Source organism: Bombus vosnesenskii, unplaced genomic scaffold (assembly GCF_011952255.1).
Source record: "Bombus vosnesenskii isolate JDL3184/JDL3185 unplaced genomic scaffold, Bvos_JDL3184-5_v1.1 scf7180000013607, whole genome shotgun sequence".
Classification (NCBI taxonomy): Eukaryota; Metazoa; Arthropoda; class Insecta; order Hymenoptera; family Apidae; genus Bombus; species Bombus vosnesenskii.
The window spans coordinates 382,523-404,557 of record NW_022883146.1 but is presented as its reverse complement, the minus strand read 5'-3'; the positions used below and the strand labels follow the sequence as shown (position 1 = coordinate 404,557).

The window sequence follows — 22,035 nt, the reverse complement described above, 5'->3', positions numbered from 1 at the left end:
CATTCATCTTCCTTTTTGAAAATATCAGATATGCCGAACTCATATTTGTTAAAAATTAAATACATTTTATATACTTTTCACTTTGGTTACATCTTTGGTATAACATTTTTAATTATATACTAAATGACATACATAAAGAACTAACATTTTATGTTTACGATAAACAGTAACTAATTTTCACATTCATGACCGCAATATTACATTCATTCCGAGTTTACGATATTATAACATTACATCGATTACGTTTTACCATTATAATATCATAACATTGCAGTACATATCAATATATAATGTAACGTTCATGCGAAGAACGAGCCATTTGGATTATTTTTATAAGGTTGAAATTTAATAGGAATTTGAGATGGCATTCACACGTGAGTCTCATTGTTGACTAGTATAGAAAAAAAAGAAAATATAAATTTTCCAACACTCATACTGTAAAATCGTGGGAATTTAATATCGGTGGTATATTGACGAGAAAATGTACATTTCATACGGTTTATGTATCTGACGTGCTAACAGTAGCTAGAATATGCTTTCATTGACTTTTCATTCACAGCAGTAAGCGTTAAAAACTTTTATGTTTTAGACACGAATTATGAATAACGAAAATAAAATAGAAACCGGTGTTTGGAATTCCTCTAAAATTTGTTAGCTATGCATTTTGTAGTAAGCATGATTGAATATAATTCAACTATTTACAAGTTATCTTAATTTTATTCGGATAGAAACAACACTCTTTGATTCGAATGAAAATAATACATAGAAATCCAAAAGTTGTCTTCATAAATATAAATCTTTTTCCAGTTGATTTCTATCGGTCGCAATTATTAGTTCATGGTGTAAATAACAATATGGGAAAATATTTGAGATCAGCATGTCAGTTTTCGTTATTTCGTTCTCAAAATGTGCTTTAGGCTAATCAAACTGTTACCTATTAAAATGGTCTTTGATTGGTAACTACTGAAAATATTAATTTTCATAAAATCGATACCGTTTGAATGGTTTAAGTACAGAATACGAAATTTTTGTTAATCTCTCACTGCATCAATTTATAAATGTCATAGATTAGTTGGATAAAATTTTCTTGTTTTATCTATTCTATCGTTATGATTAGTATCGTTAGTTCAATTTAAATGGACGTGGAATCATCGGAATCCGTATCGTCGCATTCATCGCCATACAGTCCCTGAATATTTCCATCGATCCAGTTGTTATCTACCTTTACTTCATACTTGTTCTCTTGAATTTTATTCGAGGGGAGAATTCTTACGTACGTGTTCTTCATGTTCTTCAATTCGGACTGTATGCCGGTGTTCTTCAGCATCGGACTCCTTTCACCGCTACTCACCGACTTCGAACGAACTTTATCTGTAATTTTCTCGCCTTCCACCGATTCCAAAGAGCTTTTCCTTCGACTATTTCTTCTGTTAGACTTTTCTTTGTTGCTCGTCGTCTTTCTTCCTACTTTTGGACTTTCACTTTCTAAATACTTTCTAATCCACTTCGGGGTCTCGCTCGAGAAAGACGATTTCTTCACGTACTTTGGATTGGCTATAATCATTGGTACGTCTGTTTCTATCACCGTAGTGATTACCTGTTCGTTTTCATCAAAATTACTTTCTAAATACTTCTTCTTCGGTATCGCGGACATGCTTATCTTTCCAAGTATCGAGGAATTGTCATCTGTTTCGTACGTGTACGAGTAATGTTTCTGAATATGTTTAGGTTCATCAACAATATCGATAAGAGCTTCCGAATTCGAAATTTCGTTCTTCCGATTTTCTTCTTTCTCATCCTTGCGAAATCTTTCCAGAGCCTCCTCGAATAAATGTTTCGGTGACTTTCTGCCAAAGTCGAGAGGTTTGATCGGAGAAATTATACTCTGCCTCAGATTGCCTGTAATACTGTGTCTTTGCCTTGTTGGCGGATCAAGCAATCGACGCAGACTCGAATTCCTTATTTCGGGCACCGACATTCTTTCCCTGTTAGGAATCGGTGAGACTGATCTGTGAAGTTTGCTTGTCCTAAGCGTCGTCTGACTCTTCTGTTGTGTTGTAGCTGGTGGTGTCGAAGCAATTGCAGTCGTTATTTTATTTAATTCAGCTGATAATAATTGTCTTTCGCTTGATGGTAGGATCGGAGTTGTGCTTGCCACAAGTACACTTCCAAGGCCTTCTCTAGCGGGACTTTTGAGTTTACCTCCAGGAATTCCTACTTGTTCGTCGATCTTAGGTTGCTGGTGTTCACTGATAGGTGAACTAGCTATCGGTAATAGTCTGGACCGAGTCACATCCTGATTACGTGTCAGTTGACTGTCCAAACTAAATCTTTGCTTCGGCGTGCCTGCTATTAATCTAAGATCGTTTTGCGTCTCTAGTTCCGGTATTGAAAATCTATCTCGATTAAATTTCGTCACAGCCGACTCCTTGAAGTTCCTATATTTAGCACCAATGTCCAACTGCGACAGGCGATCCCTCTGGCTAGCGTGTATGGCAGGAGAAAATCTTTTATGCTTGGTAGGCGGTGGAGAGGGAGAATGGAAAACCATTGTGGGTAAATTGAGATCTTTCCCTGTACTTAGGCAAGGTTGAGATAATCTCTGTTGACCACGACCAGGATGGTAATCACCGATAACTAAAGTGGATTGAGAAAGGCGATCTCGTTTCCCTGGTACATCCTGACGCAAGATAAATCTTGTTACGTCCGGTTGAGACAATCTCGAGGTACCTTGATCCATCGTTAAGCTTCCTCTCGAGCTTCCTCCGCCGAACGGCGCGCTTCGTGCTGATAATCTCTCTTCTTCATTAATACTATTATCCCCGGAAGCTGCTTTAAGACTTGTGTAAGACAATCTAGAGCTACGATTCATTCCGACAAAGTTGATACCGCTGAAGCTCAAGTTCAACGTAGGTTGAGACATTCTTATACGGCGGTCGGCCGAACCTCCGGATCTTTTGTCGTGGGATATCAGAAGAGTGGGTAGATTCGGTTGAGAATAACGACTTCGTTGACTCGCAGGAGAATAACTCGGTGGGCAAGGTGTCGTTGATTGAGTTCCTTCGTATGTCACGGAGTCCTGAGACTCGATACTGGACTGCGATTGAGGTGGTGGTTTCACGGGAGTAATATGAAGATTCGGATGAGACAGTCGGTTCTTACGACCTTGAGTGGGTTTCTTTAAGTGGTCGATAAGGTTGGGTTGCGAAAGACGGATGTAAGGAGTAGGTGGTCGGTTCAGGTACCAGAGGTCCCGTCGGGAATACGGTTCGCATCAAAGGGTACCCTCTTCGCGTAAACGGCGTATGAAAACTGGTCGCACATCTTCGAAGAACGAGGGCAGATCTAATTCCGCTGCCCGTGCGATTCCGCCGTCTTTGCATTCCAGCCAGTACGTATCCATTAATCCCTTCCCCTACGAAATTAATTTCATTCAAGGGCGTTGTCCGATTATAAATTTTACATAAAATATCTACCTTGACATCTACCAAACCGCGATGTGCGATTTTGAAACCTCCTACCGCATCCAAAGCTTTTTTCATTTCTAGGCTAATATGTATTCGTAGCGCTTCGTATAAAACAAATGAAAATTAAAATTAAGTTGTAGAAAAATATGCGTTTAATACCAAAAAGAAAATAAGGAACTTGATGAGATACCTTCCCCAGTTGATTCCATACGACTGGCCGTATTCACAGTATCCCCGAAGAGACAATAACGGGGCATTTTGCTTCCCACGATTCCAGCAACTACGGGTCCTGTATGAGCACCGCTTCGTATTTGAAGACGTTCACCGGGCCGCTTTGGTACTTGAAATACCGATGAAGCTGCTAGAAGATCGAGGGCCATTGTCGCTATTTCAGATACGTGTTTGTCCCCTTTAAAATTTCGTGTCATAAATTTTTTTATTATATTATAATAAGTAGAATTTAAACAACAAACTTGTGTAGGAAAGGATTTCACCATTTCTAACAGGCAAGCCAGAGGCGACCATATATGAATCGCCAATAGTTTCAACTTTGTACACGTCGTAACATTCGATACGCGCATCGAATAACTTGTAGATCGAATTTAGAAAAGTGACAACCTGGAAAAGCGTAATAATTTAAAGTACAGATAAATCGAGGATAATTTTATACATGGTAGGGAAGAATTTTACCTCTAAGGGAGTATTCTCCGCAGCAATTTCTGTGAACCCAACAATATCGCTGAAGTATACGGTTACTGCTTCGTAATATTCCGCTGGAACCTGCGGAACAAAGGAAACGTTTGTATATCAACAACGTAATATTTTTCAAACGCAATTATTAATTACCTGTTGAGTTTGCTTCAATTGTTGTGCGACGCTAGGAGGCAACATTTGAAAAAGCAACGTGTCACTCTTCCCTTTTTCCTGCTTCAGTTCCCGAGCCTTTTGCGCTAAATTGGCTGCGTACATCTAAAATATTCCAACGAAACATCTAATTACCAACGCATACGGAATCGGTTTATCACCCATTAGAATCGTTAATGGCGGTGAGGATTAAAAAAAATGAGATCAAGCGGTGATGAAAGTCTTTAATTTTCATTATCTTGCTATATTGCGAAGTAAAAGAATTATACCGTTGTATCGGTATTCGATTGAAAGGAACAGAAGTACACATCACTTAATTGGAATTGTCGATGCTGCAGCCAATAAAATACTTCTTTCGCTTGGAACATTGAATATTTCCAAACGTTACAAGCAGATAAATAAATTGAAGTTTAAACCTAATTACATTACAATTATGAAAGGAATCAATTATATAAATACTATATCAAGTAAATATGTGTATTTACTTACTTGTATCGTCGCAACCGCATTACGTACTAGCATTATAATGATAGGAGAAACGACCAATACTAGTGCGAGTATAGCTATCCCAGCAACTTCTTTGTTACTCGCATCTTGTAAAGTTGAATTCACATAATCCCTGTTCAATTACAATTACACTATTCAAGTTATCATATAAAAACTATATTTTTCCATTACTCTTATAAAGATTTACCGGATCATGTGACGTAATTCTCGTTGAAGTTTACGCAGCTCATCCACATAAGTAGCCATTGAATCGAAATAAGCGATAGCATCATCAACACTCGGTTTCCTCTTCTGGTTCTGGAGGATTTCATCTCGTCTGTAATGTATGTTTTCCAAACAAACCTTTCTCCCTTATTTCATGCATTTTATACGCCGACGCTCCAACTTTTCACTCATTCATTCTATTATAGAAGTTACGCTTATATTTTGAAAGTCTTTTCTAGCTGTTCGACAAGTCGAAAGTTTGCCTAGACTTAAAAAGCCTCTTCCCTCTCTCTCTCTTTTTTTTTGCTCTTTTAAATAGTTTTCTTAATATGGTCGTTGCATACCTAGATTTAATTCTTCCATAGTCTGACATGGAGTTGGTGAGTTCGGCGTAAAAATGTTTGAGAGAAGGCACGTATGTGAGAGATCCAGAGAGGAGATCACGTCCAAGAATATCGTGGCGAACGTAGCTGACGTAATTGTCCCCCACAAGGGTTCCACGTCCAAAGTAATTGATTCCGTACACGGAAGAAATACCCAAGCTCTCAATACTCTTCAGCAAATTTTTAAAAGCAATCAGATACCTGAAATGTGCCGAGATATGTCCAATTGCACGAATTCAAATATTTTTTACGTAATTCTTGAATCGTCAACATATATACATATATAAGAAGGAAAAAAGACAAATTTTACTATGTTACGAACTTTAAAATTGATTTTTATTTTCGAAAAGCTTCGAGAAACTCGATGTACTTTATAACTCTCTATCCCACTTTTATAAACTTTCTTTCTGTTAACTGAAAAATTGATTTACTTAACTGAATCCTGAAGTTATCTACCCTCCCCTTATACTTTCTGTCTCATGTTACTAAAGAAATGTAATAATATTGATATTTTACGAGAAATGTGTATGTGACGTACACGTGCTCGGTGTGTTTTACGATAATGTCAACGATAAAATTTTTTCTTTACCTCCAAACTCCACTATTATCCGTCTCTTTGATCTGATTAGTCAGATGGTCTAACATCGCCGCGTTCACGCTCGTATACCACGCCATCACTTCGGTAATGCTGCTCTCTTCTGAACTTATCTTCTGCCTGAGAAATGAACAAAACTTTGTACTCAGACTCGGCTAACTCTCACTATCCATAGGTTAGAAATTGAATGATGGTGTATCCATCGTTTCTTATAGACGCTTTAAGGATGAAACCTAACAAGTAGGGGTTGTATCGATTTTCCGAATTCTTTTATTGCTGGACAATATTTTCTCTTTCATAGAATTCCCTGCTTTTCTCTCAATTCATTAGGCATAGTAGAATGTACGACTATCATGAGTAATGAATGGGAACGAAACTCTGAACAGAGATTCTTGTTAAGGAGAGATACGTGGCAGAGGAAAGTTGAATCGAGTCGACAGATAGTGGAGGTATTCGTTGTATCGAAGTGGGCTTTTAGTCAGAGACATGATAGTCATAGAACGGCAAAGAGAAAGCAGAGGAGAAGTGGAAAGAGGGAGGTGGGCAGAGGGGTCTAAAAATATTGTCTACTGCTCCAAATGGGCGGTCACGCGCTCATGTGTGACAACCTCATCCATTGCTCATAAAGGTAGTTCGACAGAGAAGGCCGAGGAGCGAAAGAGGAAAAATGACGTACGATTTCTTTGAGCCAATTTATTACAGCTCCGTACTTGTGTGTTATTCTCATTTGACATTTTAATGAGACGCGAACATTCACTATACGGGGTACAAACCTCAAACTTTCTTAAACATTAGTATTCTAAACGAGTGAGTACTTAGACTGCCTGTTATAGGTATGGTAACGCAAATCAAGATTTTGAGAATTTAGATTTAGCCATCTGTTTCAACTCCTAAAAGTACCATTACCCTTTAGGTAATGTGAGGTACTAAATAAAGTACAATTTGTTTGAGTTTTCCAATAAATGAAACAAGTAAGGGTTCTAATATTTACGATTAGCAAGAATTTTTCAGTTTGCACACTTTCCTTAATTAATACCCAACAGCATTTAACAATCACTGCAAATTATGCGACTAATTGTTGTTTCAGAAGTTGTCGATAGTTCAATTACATGTTGTAGCCTCCGTTGCACGGATGCAGTATGAAACAAATGTCATTAGATCGTTAATTGGTCGAGATGAGACTAGCCATGACGATAGAAGCTAGTTAGTACATTGAAAATAATCACTTAAATAGCTATCCTAATTAATTCGGTTGACAACTGATGGATCGACAAGCCGAAGATTAATAGAACATCGAGAATCGAACTGTGTCATTTCGTCTTCGATGAAATCGAGTTAACACGGATCCTTTTCCTCCTCGTCATCTTTGTCAGCCACATAATATCTTCGCTGGCAAAAGAAAAGGATTGTTAGCAGCTTGTTACCGGTGCTCCCGCTGACAGAAATGCGTTCTATTATCTGACATATGTTCGTGTAATAGCCAACGCGAAAACCACAAACCCTCGAGTCGATCAATGGAGAATTTCCTATACAAGAATGCCTAGAATCCGATTTCTAGATGCCTAGAAACCGTTTTGGTACTGCAAGAAATCAAAATCCTTCATATTCTTCGATTAGTTTGTTCCTTAATCGAAACTCTCTTTCGGGTCCTAGAGAATTTTTTATACAAAATGTCGGAAAGTGTATTTTTTTTTTTAATATTCGACAAGAATTTGTAACAGAAATTGTTTGTACAATGAAGGTAGATGGAAAATGAAATAAATAAGGGTTGATATAATATCTGTCGGTTATTAACGAGCTTCGAAAATTGTTACATGAGAACAATGTACATTTGCGGTCACGTAGAATGGGAAATTTCCACTACATTAACACGTCATCCTACATAATTTATACGGGAAATATGACGCCCTTAATTAGTATCGTTCGTGGGATAGATTAGTAATGTGTTATTACTAAGGCTCTAAATCTAATTTTTTCCTTAATCTCTTCTCGATATTTTGTAAGAAGATATCGTAGACCAATCTTTATTCAAATTTCACGAGTTTTCATGCCTTTGTATAACAAATCAATTTTGGGAACTACGGGTGGAAATTATTCATAACGGATACTTTGACTCTTGGGCTTTTATCGATTTATCGGGTACCCAGTAACGGAGCCTCCCGTCGTTTTCAGTTCGACAGAATGAAAAACATGTCTTCTGTAAATATTCTTGTATTCGCATATTAATGTCATTTCATCGTGTTTCCGTTGAGATGCAGTGAGATGTAATCTTATTTTTGTATCTTGGCAACCTTAACATAGATATCGATGACACGATAGTTCGAAGAAAACGAAAGTTAATAAATTTTCGATAATGGAATGCTTATTTGCTTTTTTCGTCGAGATGTAGCGATCGCTCGTCTTAGACTCGGTCTTGGAAAAACTGGATCCTGGTTACGTATTTTTATAATCGATCGATATACCAAGACAAATGCGACACGACGGTGCTATTATAAAAGCATACACCGTTTTACCATACGTTCCACACCATGCGGATTATCTTTGCCGCACCTTTTGGCTCTCCCCTTCTAATTAGATGATCGAGTAATATCTACTATTGTAATATCACATGCTGTATTTGTAGGTGTAGAATAATTTTAATACCCTAATATTCTATGCGACACGAACAGGGGAAATATGATCGATTGGTGAAATTTCGTATCGCTTGATGTATCAGCATTTTTTCTTCTTTTATGTATATACACGCGATATTAACGTTAAAATATCGCTATTTTTATCGCATCATGTTTCATGTATCGTGTCTAAATTATTAATATTATTAAAATTTCTTCAATTCTATTTTTGCTAATGAGTACTAATTATTGTTGCATATATCGTAGATTATAATAGAAATGAAAATTTACGAGCGTTAAAAGCAAAATACTGGATTGATCGGATATCGAAAAAGGAAGTTCTTATATTATCGAGCTGCAAGGAGAGGTACGCGGAAGAGGAAAATTGTCCACTTCGAGGTTGAATGGAAATTCAACAAGTGTCGGAACGGAGACCGGAGGGAATAGAGGATTGCGCCGTAACTTTCCATATAATCATATGTTGCTAAGACAAAGACTATTGCTAAGACGCGAGTATACTCCCATTAAATCCTTTTTATCTTGCTATCAGCTTTAAAATAATCTTCCCCTTTGACACATCGCGAATGACTAAATCAGATCCTCCGCTTTAAATTTCCAACAGCTTAATTTAGCAGTGGTTGCCAAAAGAGATGTTGAAGCCAAGGATGAAGAAAATCGTTATTGTTTAATCGATTACGTCAAGGAAGTTATGGTAATTCAGGTAAAAGCCATTAGACACATAACGGATCTTCTGACGTCATTAGTGATGCACGTGGATTCTGTCTGGAGTAAAGAGGGCCGGTGTCGAGTATTTGCTAATCGATTCCTTACCTGAAATCCTCGAGGCGTGCTTGGAAGGCCTCTTTGCTGACCACGTCATAGGTTTGCGTCTTGCTCTCATCCCTCGGTACCGAGACCAGGGGCCACGTAGTCATGTTATGAAGAGCTTGATCGGTTATGGCGAACCTCTGCGTCAAGTTCGACCTTCAACAGACGCAAGAGACCATGGCGTATTAGTACTGCGTCGATAAATTGGCGGAGAGGCTGTGGTTATTTATTTGTTTTAGTTCGCGTTGCCATTCACAAAGCCGAGACGTTCCTGAAGGATTATGGAATTATTTTTACCAGGGAAATTTCGTTAATATTTTACAGAGTTTCCCTCAGTTCTATCAAAGAATCGAAGCGGAAGGGTCAGGTCAATATGTCACGTTTCACCGATCATGCGACTCTAATCGCTGAAACCTTGAATTTACGAATACCAATAAGTACAAATCGAAAGCAAATTAAGATTTAGAAAATCGTTTAGATTAATCTCATGTGATTTCTGTACTCGTTATAATTCCCCTGGCGTGAATCTTTATTTCGATTGGAAACTATTTAGGTCGAAGACTGTTTTCGCATTCTGTGGAGCGACTGTTTTCTCGAAATGCTAAGAAAAGTGTATCGCGTCTGTGGTGCCTTGATTAGAGGATATCCTGCTTGCTCATCTGTTTTCATTGGCCTGTACGTTAAAGGGTTCCTCCTCTTTGGACAAATAGCTTTTGTCACTAAGTCACGTATACCGAAAGATCAAGCGATCTTAAAGGCTTCTGGTGAACAGTAAAACGATTGTACAGCATCGTGTACGAATCTAATGCATTTCGTATGATACTTTGCGACACAAATTCGAATCGTATATCTTTGATATTGATTCAAGAGAAAGCTTAATAACAGGCTGCATGATAATACCTTAGAGTGCTGCCATTAGTGTAAATAAAGAATGCAACCTCAGATCTTTCGAGCTGCATCCGCGTGACAACCTTCCCTAAGTCTGTGGCGATTGTTACCTGTAAAAAGTTAAGAACCATAATCAATCAACGTTTGACAAGAAAAGAATAAAAAATAAACAAATTATTAGAAGAAGTTGCAAACATGTGACAACATCGAGGACCAAATATCCTCTTAAAAATTATTACCTAGTGTATTACCGTAACTATATCGCTGAACAATTAAAATATCAAAATGCATGAAGACCAAAGCCTTGTCAATGTTGCCGCCGAGCTCGTGAAACTTCCGGAAGGAGATGAAACTAATCGTAAGGGAAGGACAAAGTGGACAGAATAGGGCGAGTGAATACCTCTTAGGTACACATTGTCTGGTCACTCGAACTTCTAAGTACCTAAATGGCCTTCTGTTATACTTGCGACGCTTCTACGTTTCATACAGCATTTCAGCAATTATAGATCGGCTGTCGTGATAAAGCATCGCAAAAAATGATGGTGAAATACCGCCTCTTTTTCACATTTCAGGATACGAAGAAGCGACATTATAAAACGAATGGACGTTGGAATTTCTCGATTAATGCATAATAATGAATAGTCGATGAGTCTCTAAAATTAATTTAATCTTTATCATTTTCAGTGCCATCTAACAATTTTCAATAATGTACAGAGTGTTGTTGACACATTCGTTCATCGAGAATGGGGGAAATTCGAACGAAATAATGTCAGGTTTGCACGTCTGGTATACTAACGTTTTATAGCCAGTACGTCAGAATTAATCGCGACAACAGACGTTCTCCGACTGTATTGACTGAATACTGAATCTCCGTCACGATAATCTCCATCGTGGATTAAAAGTTGCGAAATTATTAAAAATTCCGAAAGCTTCTCTCTTCTATAATACGCACTTCTAAAAGTGAAATTGAGGTCGTTATACAAAAAAATGATCTCTCCGTAAACAAATTTAATCATTCCGTGGTATCATAAACAATTTAATTTTTATCAATAAAGTATAAGAAAAGGGCGATGACTTTAAAAGGCAAATGAAATTCGTTCTCTTCGGTTTTCCTATAGGTTTTAATTATGGAGGGCGTGGCAGAGCGGCAACGCGAACGAGTATAAAACTCTCGACACGCTTAGCAGGACGACAGCAAACACTGGGAACGATGAAGATAGGGACGAGGACAAGCAAGGAGGAGAATGCGTCCATTCTTTTCTGCCTTTCCTCATGCCACGCCACCGTGCTCGTCAAACAAATAACTCAAGATCGAACGGTGCACTTGAGACTACACCCCGTTTCGATAAATTTCGATCGGATCTACCACTCTCCTTCTTCGTCAACTTGTCCAGTACTACGCTACAATAATGATCATCCAAGAACCAGGCGAGGCTACTTCATTCTAGTATGGAAATTTTTTCGACGATAGCTAAGGGTAGAATTGACATGTTCACTGCGTACGGCGTGGATCTTAATCGGCATGTATCTAGATTATGTATAGTATCGACTGGCATGTGAACTAAAAATCACGGAACTATGAAAAAATATTTTATGCCGATCTACAGCAAACGCATATTTAAAGTCTCACGATACAAAGACGGGTATTGTATGAAAATTATTTGTCAGCATATAATATTTTACGAAATGAAAATCGTATCTTTAATTAACCATTATCGATTACTTATGTAACGATCGGCTTCTCTGTTGACAAGATTTTTGATTTCATGGAAGACAAGAATCGAAACTCGAAAAAGGGGAGGAAAGTTCAAATAATTTTTCGGGTCTGTTTCGAAAAGATTGCACGCCATATGTTTTTATAGTTGTGACGAAATAAAAGAGTAAAAGAGTTGTTGACTCCTCCATTAACTGGAATTCCATTTTCGTGGATCGATCGTTTACTGGTAACAATACGGTTCTGTATGAAGAACCATTGTGAAAAACTCGATGCACCATGAAACAATACCTATGTACCCTTGTTGATGACCAATGTATTGTGTTATGATAGAATGGGCTATTGCTAGTTATTTACATCACAATAGAAAATATCATCGTTGATGGTACGTAATCGATAGATCGATATTGACGACTAACGAATCGGAACGAAAAAGTATCCTTTCCTAAAGAACACTGTCACCGATCGTACCATAAAAAAACTTATTAACGCATTTTAATTCCCCCTGAGAAGGCGATCATGCCTCTGGATATGTTCTCTCGCCGATCAGTATATTGAGAGAGAAACACCAGCTTCGACGCGCAATATTCGTTACTGTGCACCGTTTTAATTTACCAACAACATGCCAATCGAAAGAATCGCTTTAAAAAACAGATTGATTAGAAACTCAAGTATCGATTACGAGCATTGGTAATCAACCAGTGTAACCCATGGCGTGATTATTGAACTCGCTATCGAACAAATATTAACGCCAAAAATTGAATATTACCGCGTTTCATGTTTGTAGAACTGGCAATGAGTCTCGTTAAAATTTAGCGTGGCCGGCATTAAGGAAAACGAATATGTATTAAAGAAGGTACTGAGCCGGAAAATGAAGAATCGGGGTCAACCATAAAAGGATTTATACCGATTTGATAATCGTCCTCTGCAGTAAGGAGACTCTTATCCGTTTAGAAGGAGCGCAACGCGGTATGGCGGATAGAATACCAGGGAATAGAGATAAAATTTTCCTAAATTACATCGTATTTTTCGTGTAAACAGAACAGTTGTATATCCGATATTTTTCAGTGTAGATAACCCCACACCGAAAAATATTTCCGACCATTTTTGATAAACGCATGGAATCCTTGGAATCACGATAAATAACAGTTGACAGTCATCCCCAGTCGTGCAACATGCAGTGCCACGCAATTTATGTCTCCAATTTAACAAGTGTGTGTAATCGATTTTTGGGAAGTTACTCCGCTATAAAGGTATTAAAAATCATTGTAAATTATAGGCAAAGGGTTTGCAAACCGATACGTTATCATGACTTATATGCCTTTTTTGTTGGAACAATTGAAGAAATGGATGTAGAATGCATCGACCACGCTTGAAAGAATGAGTACGTAGGTGTGGTGCATATTTACTCACTCCTTCGTTACTGTTGGATAGTTCGTTGATCGATTATTACCATTAATCGTATGTAATACTACGCCACTATGTGTATTCCGAGAAAAAACGAATGTTAAGAAATGCTACTTTCCGATCCATAAATTTACGTGATCTTAAATCTCGGATGAATTTAGAAAAACTTAAGGTGAATTGAAAAAACAGTTACGAAAGTTTAGAAAACTAATCCACGGTGCGAATAAAATATTTGGTTTAAGAAACATCTAGCCCCTAGATTACCTGCGTTTCAATGTCAGAGACCTCCTGCCGATAGATCAGAATGTCATGGAGGGTGTTAGCTGTCTGAACGATCAACGCTAGGATCGGTATGAATGGTAGCGCCAGCATTTGTAGCAGTTGAATTCGTCGTCCACGGCGATGAGCCGGATTCGTGGCACGTGTCCAGCAGGACTTCTTTCGGTTCGTCTTCGTCGCCGAGACATCGTCCGACGAGAGACTCCTCACCGAGCTTACTTCCGCCACGCACGAGCCATTACGCGGTGACATGCTGAAATAATTTCACCGTTTCCCTGAATTCCTAGCCGAAAGCGAGTCATTTACTTTGATCGTGGTCACAACAATACAGTAACTACGACAGACAGCATAGTGCGTTTCATTAGAACAATACTAATGAAAAATATCAATTAAAAATTCCGTGATGCCTTCCCATGTCACGCACGATATTCGATTTTTCGTCTAAAGGAGCATCGTTGATGGTATAACGCCTTGGTTAATGGCAGGTGCAGAACATGCATATACGCATTGAAACGTTTTTGAACACGAAACGATGGTTGTGTAAGTGAGCGTGCGTGTACGCGCTGCAAGCGGGGCAAGTATTGTAATTAAACTATGCAAGCTATTTTACACTTAACTACATTAAAAGAAGACTATTTACGCTCAACTACACGACACACAAGAGCTAACCTGTGAGAGTAGATTACGAGTAGTTCTACACCAGCGTGCGCGTGCAACGTTATACACTACTCTTGCGCTCGTGTATAATTCGATACGAGGCCACGAATTTAATGGCTGACAAAATGTCACTGTATCCGTTGAGCTTTTGACTATCGAACTATCACATATCGATGTTTTATCCTGTACGAATTTATATCAATTTATTTTTCCAAATTATTTCTTTGCCTATGCATAAAAATATACATGTCGTTCGTGTCGTGTCCTTTTAACGCTCGATTACGATATATGCATCTTTTGATGACTTTTCAATGCCACAGGCTACCTTTGTTTCCTCCTAATTCGCTAGGGAAACTAAATAATCGAGCAAACGAATAATGAACGGGGATGGCCTCGAGAAGAAAGGAAGCCTTTGACATCGGCGTGCACGAGCGACTCCTTTGATACACGTGTCTTTCCTCTGTACATCATGAAAGAAAATCAAGCGTCTAAGGAGAGGATCGAACGAACGGTTGAATAGTAGACTGATTGTCACAAGTATACCGTCAGACACAAATTAGTAAGTCTACTCCCACCTTTTTGATCTCTAACCAAATGCTTGCAATCGCGGCGATTTGTTTTTATCTTCTTCGCTGCGAAACGCAGGCTACGAACGATAGTTCAGTATGAAAACACGGGATGTGCATTAAAGCTTCTCTTCCCCTCCGGTTTGCTTTTCCAGTTCGATGCATCTTTCGATTCAATTAATTCGCAGGATCGGGAAACAACGTTTAACCATCGAAGAACGCGCGATAGAACAGCAACAGAGAAACATTGCTTACAGCTGACTTCCGTAAACCGCAGCCTGAACAAAATGATCGTCGCTGACGCGCATTGCCTGTTGTTCTCTGAATACAAGGTAATAGTCTCACAACAGCCAAGTAAGTTTAAGACCATAAGACCCTTTTCTTTCTCTAAACTTTGCACACAATGAAACTAACTGCCGTGAAATCAAATCTTTAAGGGTGGAAAGCTTCCACAATACTGTTATTACACTCTCTGCAGTTTCTTTAATTTCCGGAAATAACGATAAGGATGATTCGAGTCAAATGGACCATGGAAAAGGTCACAGGCTTGTCTCTTTCGCAAAATTTCTTCTAACAAAAAGCTCGTCGGTGTAAAAATTTATAGACGAGCTATTATCCAGCATCTTAAGCAATACTTCACAATACATATTCCTGCAAACGACTGCAAGTGAATTGAGTATTAATTCGAACAAATACGAAAGCATCACGCGAAGCACTTATTGACACAGGACAGCAACGAGGCTCAAGAGACCAGGAGAAAGACAAATTCACCTGTACATGTATTAGATATATGTTTAATGGAGAACAAAAACTTCGATGCCAGGAATAGGTGCTGTGCCTCAAAGAAAATATGTCAAACTGTACGTTAAACAGAGAAAAACGATCGCATAAAGCGAGGGAAGAATGTGGGAAGCAATCTTGTGAACTGCTCTCGTCGTAGATTGCTTCTACTATAAATTTTGCATAGTAACCTGTAACATAGTTTGGAATCTTTCATGAATTCGGGCGAATTCCAATATAAAGACTCCCATGCATTGTGCAAAGCAGAATCGAAGTGGAGGAAACTCGATCCACGCATGAATTATTATTATCAGACACGACGGTCGATCAACGTCCTCATCGAGGAAGAAACTGGAAGAATAAAAGGGATCCGTAACAAAGAAAGCTCATAGCCTCCTACAGGTTTCCTTCGAGAATGTAGACATGTTGCAGATACGTGTAACGAGGCTTTCCCTTCCAACCCCTAGTTGTTGTTGTCGCTTGGACGATCGGAATAACGCCATGCTAGTCGAGAGAGCAAGCTGCAATTAATGAACCGCAGGGAGGCATGGTGCAAGCCTGTCCCATACTTGTCGTAGGAGGCAACCCACCATTAGATTATGCACCGTTACTGTAGTGGTTTATTGCCATGTTACTACACACGATGTAAAGGGAATCCACGTCGACTCGAAGAACCACATCACGGTATCTACTCGGAACCGCACCTTTATAATTGCATATGTCGTGTTACGCTATAAGCGAAACCTCGTGAAACGATTTACACTCTACTAAAACTTCAAAACATATGAATGACTCTAAATGGATCCATGATTTACGTGAAATTTGTCGAGTGACGGAGATTAAAAGGCCAGAATAGATGTACAACTTAGAATAAGGATTTGCTAGATTTTATGGGAACCTGTAAAAAAAAAGTAGGATTATCGGTAAATGGCTGGGTTGAAATATCGTTATTCGATATACCGGTTATGAAGGAACTAACTTATCGAAAATCGTATAATCGCAAAGCCACGTAATCGGTTACTTCTGAGGCTTTCCACGTACTGGTTTATGAGGTCTATCGCTAAACCGCATAATCACCACGAAACCATAAATCCATCAACAAAGAAGGTAGACGAGTATGATTCTTCCATCACTGAAAGGAAGTTTAAAGAGTAGATGAATGCATTGAGCTAGGCGACGCTGCTTTATTTCGTGTAAAAAGAAGATTCCCCTCTGCGAAAGGGGAAAGTCGAAATTAACAAGTGGAATTTTCTTAAAGTGCATATGCTTGGATATTAAGTACGTGGAGTACCAAACTTTTAGATAAGTGAAAAGTAAATTCGTTTAGCAAGCATGAACAACGACGCGTATAAAAATAAAACGAAGGAAATTACGGGAGTGAAAAGTTTGGACAAGAAATCGTCAAGGGGAAGTCTGCTGTTCTCGATTTAGCCAGAGAATATTTGCTTATTCCTCGGCTGCATAAGCTTGGTAACTGTTGAAAAGTCACGAATCGACCGATGACCCCTGAAACCATGATCAAAAGCTCGAAGCAGGAAGCATCGGTACGGCAGCGATTTCTGAAAAGCTAGAGGAGGTAAAAGCACGATAGTGGAAGATATCCACAGATGCATCGATGCAGCCAAAGTATCGTGTAGCTACTCAATCGCATGCAAACCGATATACTCACTCGTTTTGTATGGTGAGCATGACTGCAGGGGCCACGGTGTCCACCCTCACCTCGCGCGATCTCTCGCGATTCGATGGATCCGACTTCGGGCCTGAATGACTTAGGTACAACCAGGCGTATTATCTCATAGAGGAGGCTGCTCTCTCTGTCCATTCAGTCTCGATATAAAGGTACGCGGGGAAGGGGCTACTATCAAACCATCTCAATGGCAACGACTACAAATAATCTACGAGCTGCAATCTTACGTACATACGTTGCGCTCCGCTATCTTGTATGCACGACTAAATGCTATCGTTTTTTTTCATTTCGGATTCACAAGATTCTCCTCCATTTCTATCAATTCGATCGATCGTCGTCACATTACGCATTTCCACGGAATCCCGTGCCGTTAATGGGGAAAATCATTGTTATCCTTCCTCCTTCCTCTCTTCCTTTTTTGTCTTCTTTTTCTTTTCTTTTTTAATGAATGAATTCTGATACTAGGGAAAACTCGGCAGACTCGCGGGAAAAATATATCAAGTAACTTTTTGCCTGTGATTTATGTCACATCGGAAGAAGTAAATAGAATTCGATATAATCAACTTAAATTTGATTTTGTTCTCGGAAGAAATTTAGATTCATCCGAAATTTGACTCGTAAGCGGAGTAACTAACAAGTGATCTTTGAATCTAGGAATACAAAATAATGGCCGTTTTGTGGCGGTTTTACATTACAATTAAAAAAATATTATAGCTGCAAGAATTTTGCGAAACTCAAGAATTGTGAGAAAGAACAGATAGAAGGAAATAGGAACAATTATTTCACAGACATTAACGAGGTACAGTTTGATCCGCAGCATGCAAAATTTTAGAATTTGGCTAGAATATAACAACACAGGTTAATTGCATGCTACAGTGATAAAGGGGAAGGAGAATGTGAACGGGGTAAATGATTACATTAACATCGAAGGAAGATACATACGAAAAAAATTAAATAGACATTTGATTTTAAAAAGATCGCATGCCGGTTCCTATTCGTGAATAGATCCGTGACAAAGAAACAAGAGTATCCATCAGTACGAGCAACCACGAACAACCGGTGTACGTCAATAGAGAAAATTGCTCTTACGCGTGTTTAAACGAGGACCACGGGAGACACGTGGTTGAAGTCACGAGGACGTTCCTCTCTCGTGGTTAAAACTATCCTCGTCTCCTTCGCTCTTTCTTTCAGTTTTCGCTTCCTCTTCCCGCTCAACGGTACTTTGTACCTGTATTTTGTTCGTTATTCGGTTACACCGATCGTATCTAATAATTCTTTCTCTCCTTTGATCACAATGGATAATTTTCAGAACTATTCTGTTAATTCTTTAATCTTCCTTTTAAGCATTTAATAATATTTAAGGATTTTTTGATCGAAATATTTTGGTACTTTTCTTTTTCTCTCACCCTCTCTTTTCTTTTCGATTGTTCTCTTACTTCGATCTTAATTCAAAGATTTTGAATATAAATATTCTCTATGATTTTTTCTTCTGTTCCTGATTTTTAAATATTTGGTGATTGTATTAAATTATAAGTAAACACGATGAGAAGTATTCGACGTGATTTGAGATTAAAAAGCCGATGTAGAAGCCGAAAGAACAAACAGGTGCTTCCGCATGGAATGCGCGACCGCATACTGACGATGTGATCCAGGAACGTTAGCTGATACACGATAGACTCCTTCGACGTCCAATGCGCATCCACGACAACCCTACCGAACACCAACGTGTTCCAACCCTCTTTTCTGACTTTTACATCGGATCCCTTCGACATAAGGCTGACACAAGTTAAATTATAAATTCTCTTGCAAATCCAATTTATCTGTAATGTAGTAGAAAATAAAAAAATATAGTACTCCTCATTCCCAAACTTCCAATTCTATTAATATAACTATTAAAAATCTTACTTACTTACTTAGCATATGCATCGGAACATCATGCATAGAAATATTTTAAGAAGTTTGTAACACATTTTTCTATTTGTATACATAAAAGTGCATAAACTGCAGGATTGATTTGAAATATAATATTGTAATTATCGATACGAGAACTCATAAACAAATATCAATATCATTTAATGAATTTTTATTTAGATTTCGTTGTTTGACACATGCGAATATTTCAATACTCCAATAAAACTGCATTGTGTTGCCATCTCTGAAGGAAACTATAAGTAATTTATAACACGAAAGTTTTTGACGTCAATCGACAATTTTGCTATCTTATCTGTTTTGTACTTGACATTTTCTCTTTGTAAACTTCATTTATCTTTTTTGCTCGCACTTATTTTCATCTTCAATAAAAATACAAGACTGTATGGAACTTCCCTATACTTATTATCTTCAATATAATTTAGTTATATAATTTTCTAAAAAATTTGACAAATATTCCATAGATCTACTTCTGCCTTATTACTATATTATTTGTTTTAAATTGTTTAATTCATTAATATCCGAATTTGGTGAAACATAACAGCTTTTTATTCTTATAAAAACTTCAAAAATTATTTTTTTGATTCGGCAGTGGTAATGTCATGTAAATCTTTCGCCAATATTTTTACATATTAAGAAATACACGTTATATTGAACATAACTATAAATTATTCTACATATCTCTATAACGGAGATTCCGTATAGGAATTATTATAATTGAATATATATATGTATATGTAAGGAACTGATTTATTACACTCTTATGAAATAAAAGGTCATGTTCAAACACATGATTAGATAAATCAAGTTTCGCTTGACGAACTACATTCAAGATCTTATATACGTACTACGTTTCTTTCATTTACTCTCTTTAATTCAGTTCTTATTTACAGGTAACTTCAACTATATTTTTACTTATATTTGAATTATTACAAATTTATACTAATATCGTAAAAACAAACTTTTAGGTAATTTTATATATCAATATATCGATTATGACTACTTTAAATCCCAATGAACTTACCATAGTAAAAAGAGACCTACATGTTCCTTCTCTTGATGAAATAAAAGATGGTAATTCATAACTGAAATATAATCTCTATTTATAAAAAGATTTTGTAATGTAATATAAATACACATATTTTTTTTAATAGTCTTAAAAGAAGGATTGATTAAAAATTTCGCGGATGTAGAAGTAGAAGTTGTTGATTGTCCAGATTTAACGAAAGAACCTTTCACACTTGCTGCGCCAGGTAACTAATATTTTAAATATTAAATACCTTTGTATTATTTTAAATTAATATATGAAATTGAATATTCAGGATTAGCTGGCAACCCAACATTACTAGAAATTGGTGGACCAGCATTTCTTCTTCCTACTGTACAAAAAAATAAATTATATGACATCCAACAACTTTTGAATCACTTACAATACAAAGATTCTTTTGTTGTTGGAGCAGGAGCTGGTCCATGGCCATATCTAAATTCCAATTGTGAGGTATAACAATTACAGTAAATTCTTAATTATAAATTTACATATTCAATTTAATTATTTCCTTGATAAATAATTTACTTTCTTCTAGCTTATAATGAATTTAAGTGTTTCACCATCCAGTGTGCAAAATGAAACTCGTATTTCATCTGTCAATACAACAAATGGAAATTGTGTGCTTCAAACATTACCTAATACTGAAACAAGACTCGCTTTATTAGCTAATTTGTTTGTTACTGGAGGGAAACCAGGTAAAGTTTTAAAAGTCCATGCTACAAGACGTACTGGAAATGATGATTTTATTGCATCTATGCAAAAAGCAATTGCTCTGCATTATCCAAATAATCTTGTTGGTAAGAAATTCTATTATTAATAAATATACTTGTGATGGATGCAATTAAATTTTTGTATTAAATTTGTACAATTATAGGATTAGGAGGAACGTTTTTAATGAAAGATGGAAAAGTTAAACAGCACGTTATGGCAGACTTCTCAAAAACTCCATTAAAGACGGAAGCACAACTTAATAATTGGTTACACTTCTATAATATGTCAACACCCCTAATAGCTGTTGGTACATTTGTCAGTTCTGAAAGTGTAAGTAAAGTTATATAAAAGTAGATGTTTTATAGTTACAGGATAAAGTATCTAAACTTCATTTTAATATTGATAATAAATGATCTAAAATCTTATTTAATCTATTATGTGTATTGTTTCACATTATATCGCGTATGAATTGTAATTTTAGGATTTAGATCTTCGTGTTCAGCATTTCCATAGCTTTTCCCATCACGGAGAAGGTGGACATTATCATATTGATACAACACCGGAAACTATTGAATACTTGGGATATTTCAACTTGGGTACTACACTTTACCGTGTAGATAAACCACTAACTGGTATTCAGTTTGGAAAGGATTAATTGCTGTTATATAATTGTATATACATTTTGTCTAAAAAGTGATGCATAAATGTTTATGGTATAATAATCTTATGAACATATTTCTTTTCTAACTATATAATTCAAATTATTCGAAAGGAAAAATATATTTTTCAAATTATTTTACTATCATAATAAAAATAATCACTGAAATAAATCTATAAGGTGTATGAATGTATCTACAGGCTCCTTCAATATCATAATTCATTTAACAAAAAATATAGATTCCAGTTATT

General features: G+C 37.2%; 2 protein-coding genes and 1 long non-coding RNA gene across 4 annotated transcripts; 2 read left to right on the top strand and 1 right to left on the bottom strand.

Annotated features, from left to right (window-relative positions):
• Positions 1-42: 42 nt before the first annotated feature.
• On the bottom strand, positions 43-18,632 carry LOC117238779. 2 transcript variants are annotated; one of them, XM_033503961.1, is made up of 15 exons: positions 17,421-17,582; positions 13,734-14,001; positions 10,361-10,458; positions 9,464-9,616; positions 6,015-6,140; positions 5,387-5,626; positions 5,026-5,154; positions 4,821-4,950; positions 4,314-4,436; positions 4,158-4,247; positions 3,962-4,085; positions 3,658-3,876; positions 3,477-3,568; positions 3,286-3,415; positions 43-3,165 (listed from the first exon to the last, which is right to left on the bottom strand). In XM_033503961.1, the coding sequence occupies exons 1-15, from the start codon at positions 17,438-17,440 to the stop codon at positions 1,133-1,135; spliced, it is 3,975 nt and encodes a 1,324-aa protein (XP_033359852.1). In that variant the 5' UTR covers positions 17,441-17,582; the 3' UTR covers positions 43-1,132. The 2 variants fall into 2 exon arrangements, with proteins under 2 accessions (XP_033359852.1, XP_033359851.1); XM_033503960.1 differs by lacking the exon at positions 17,421-17,582 and adding an exon at positions 18,528-18,632 and having other exon boundaries at positions 2,891-3,415.
• Positions 14,738-15,660, top strand: LOC117238787. The gene is made up of 2 exons (XR_004494264.1): positions 14,738-14,964; positions 15,160-15,660. It is a non-coding gene; the product is annotated as an uncharacterized LOC117238787 (long non-coding RNA).
• A 1,329-nt stretch (positions 18,633-19,961) lies between the features above and the next one.
• On the top strand, positions 19,962-21,977 carry LOC117238785 (ester hydrolase C11orf54 homolog). Its single transcript, XM_033503970.1, has 7 exons — positions 19,962-20,260; positions 20,336-20,441; positions 20,522-20,620; positions 20,690-20,865; positions 20,951-21,212; positions 21,290-21,456; positions 21,608-21,977. Exons 2-7 carry the CDS (start codon positions 20,363-20,365, stop codon positions 21,779-21,781), a joined length of 957 nt encoding a protein of 318 aa, XP_033359861.1. The 5' UTR covers positions 19,962-20,260; positions 20,336-20,362; the 3' UTR covers positions 21,782-21,977.
• Positions 21,978-22,035: the final 58 nt, after the last annotated feature.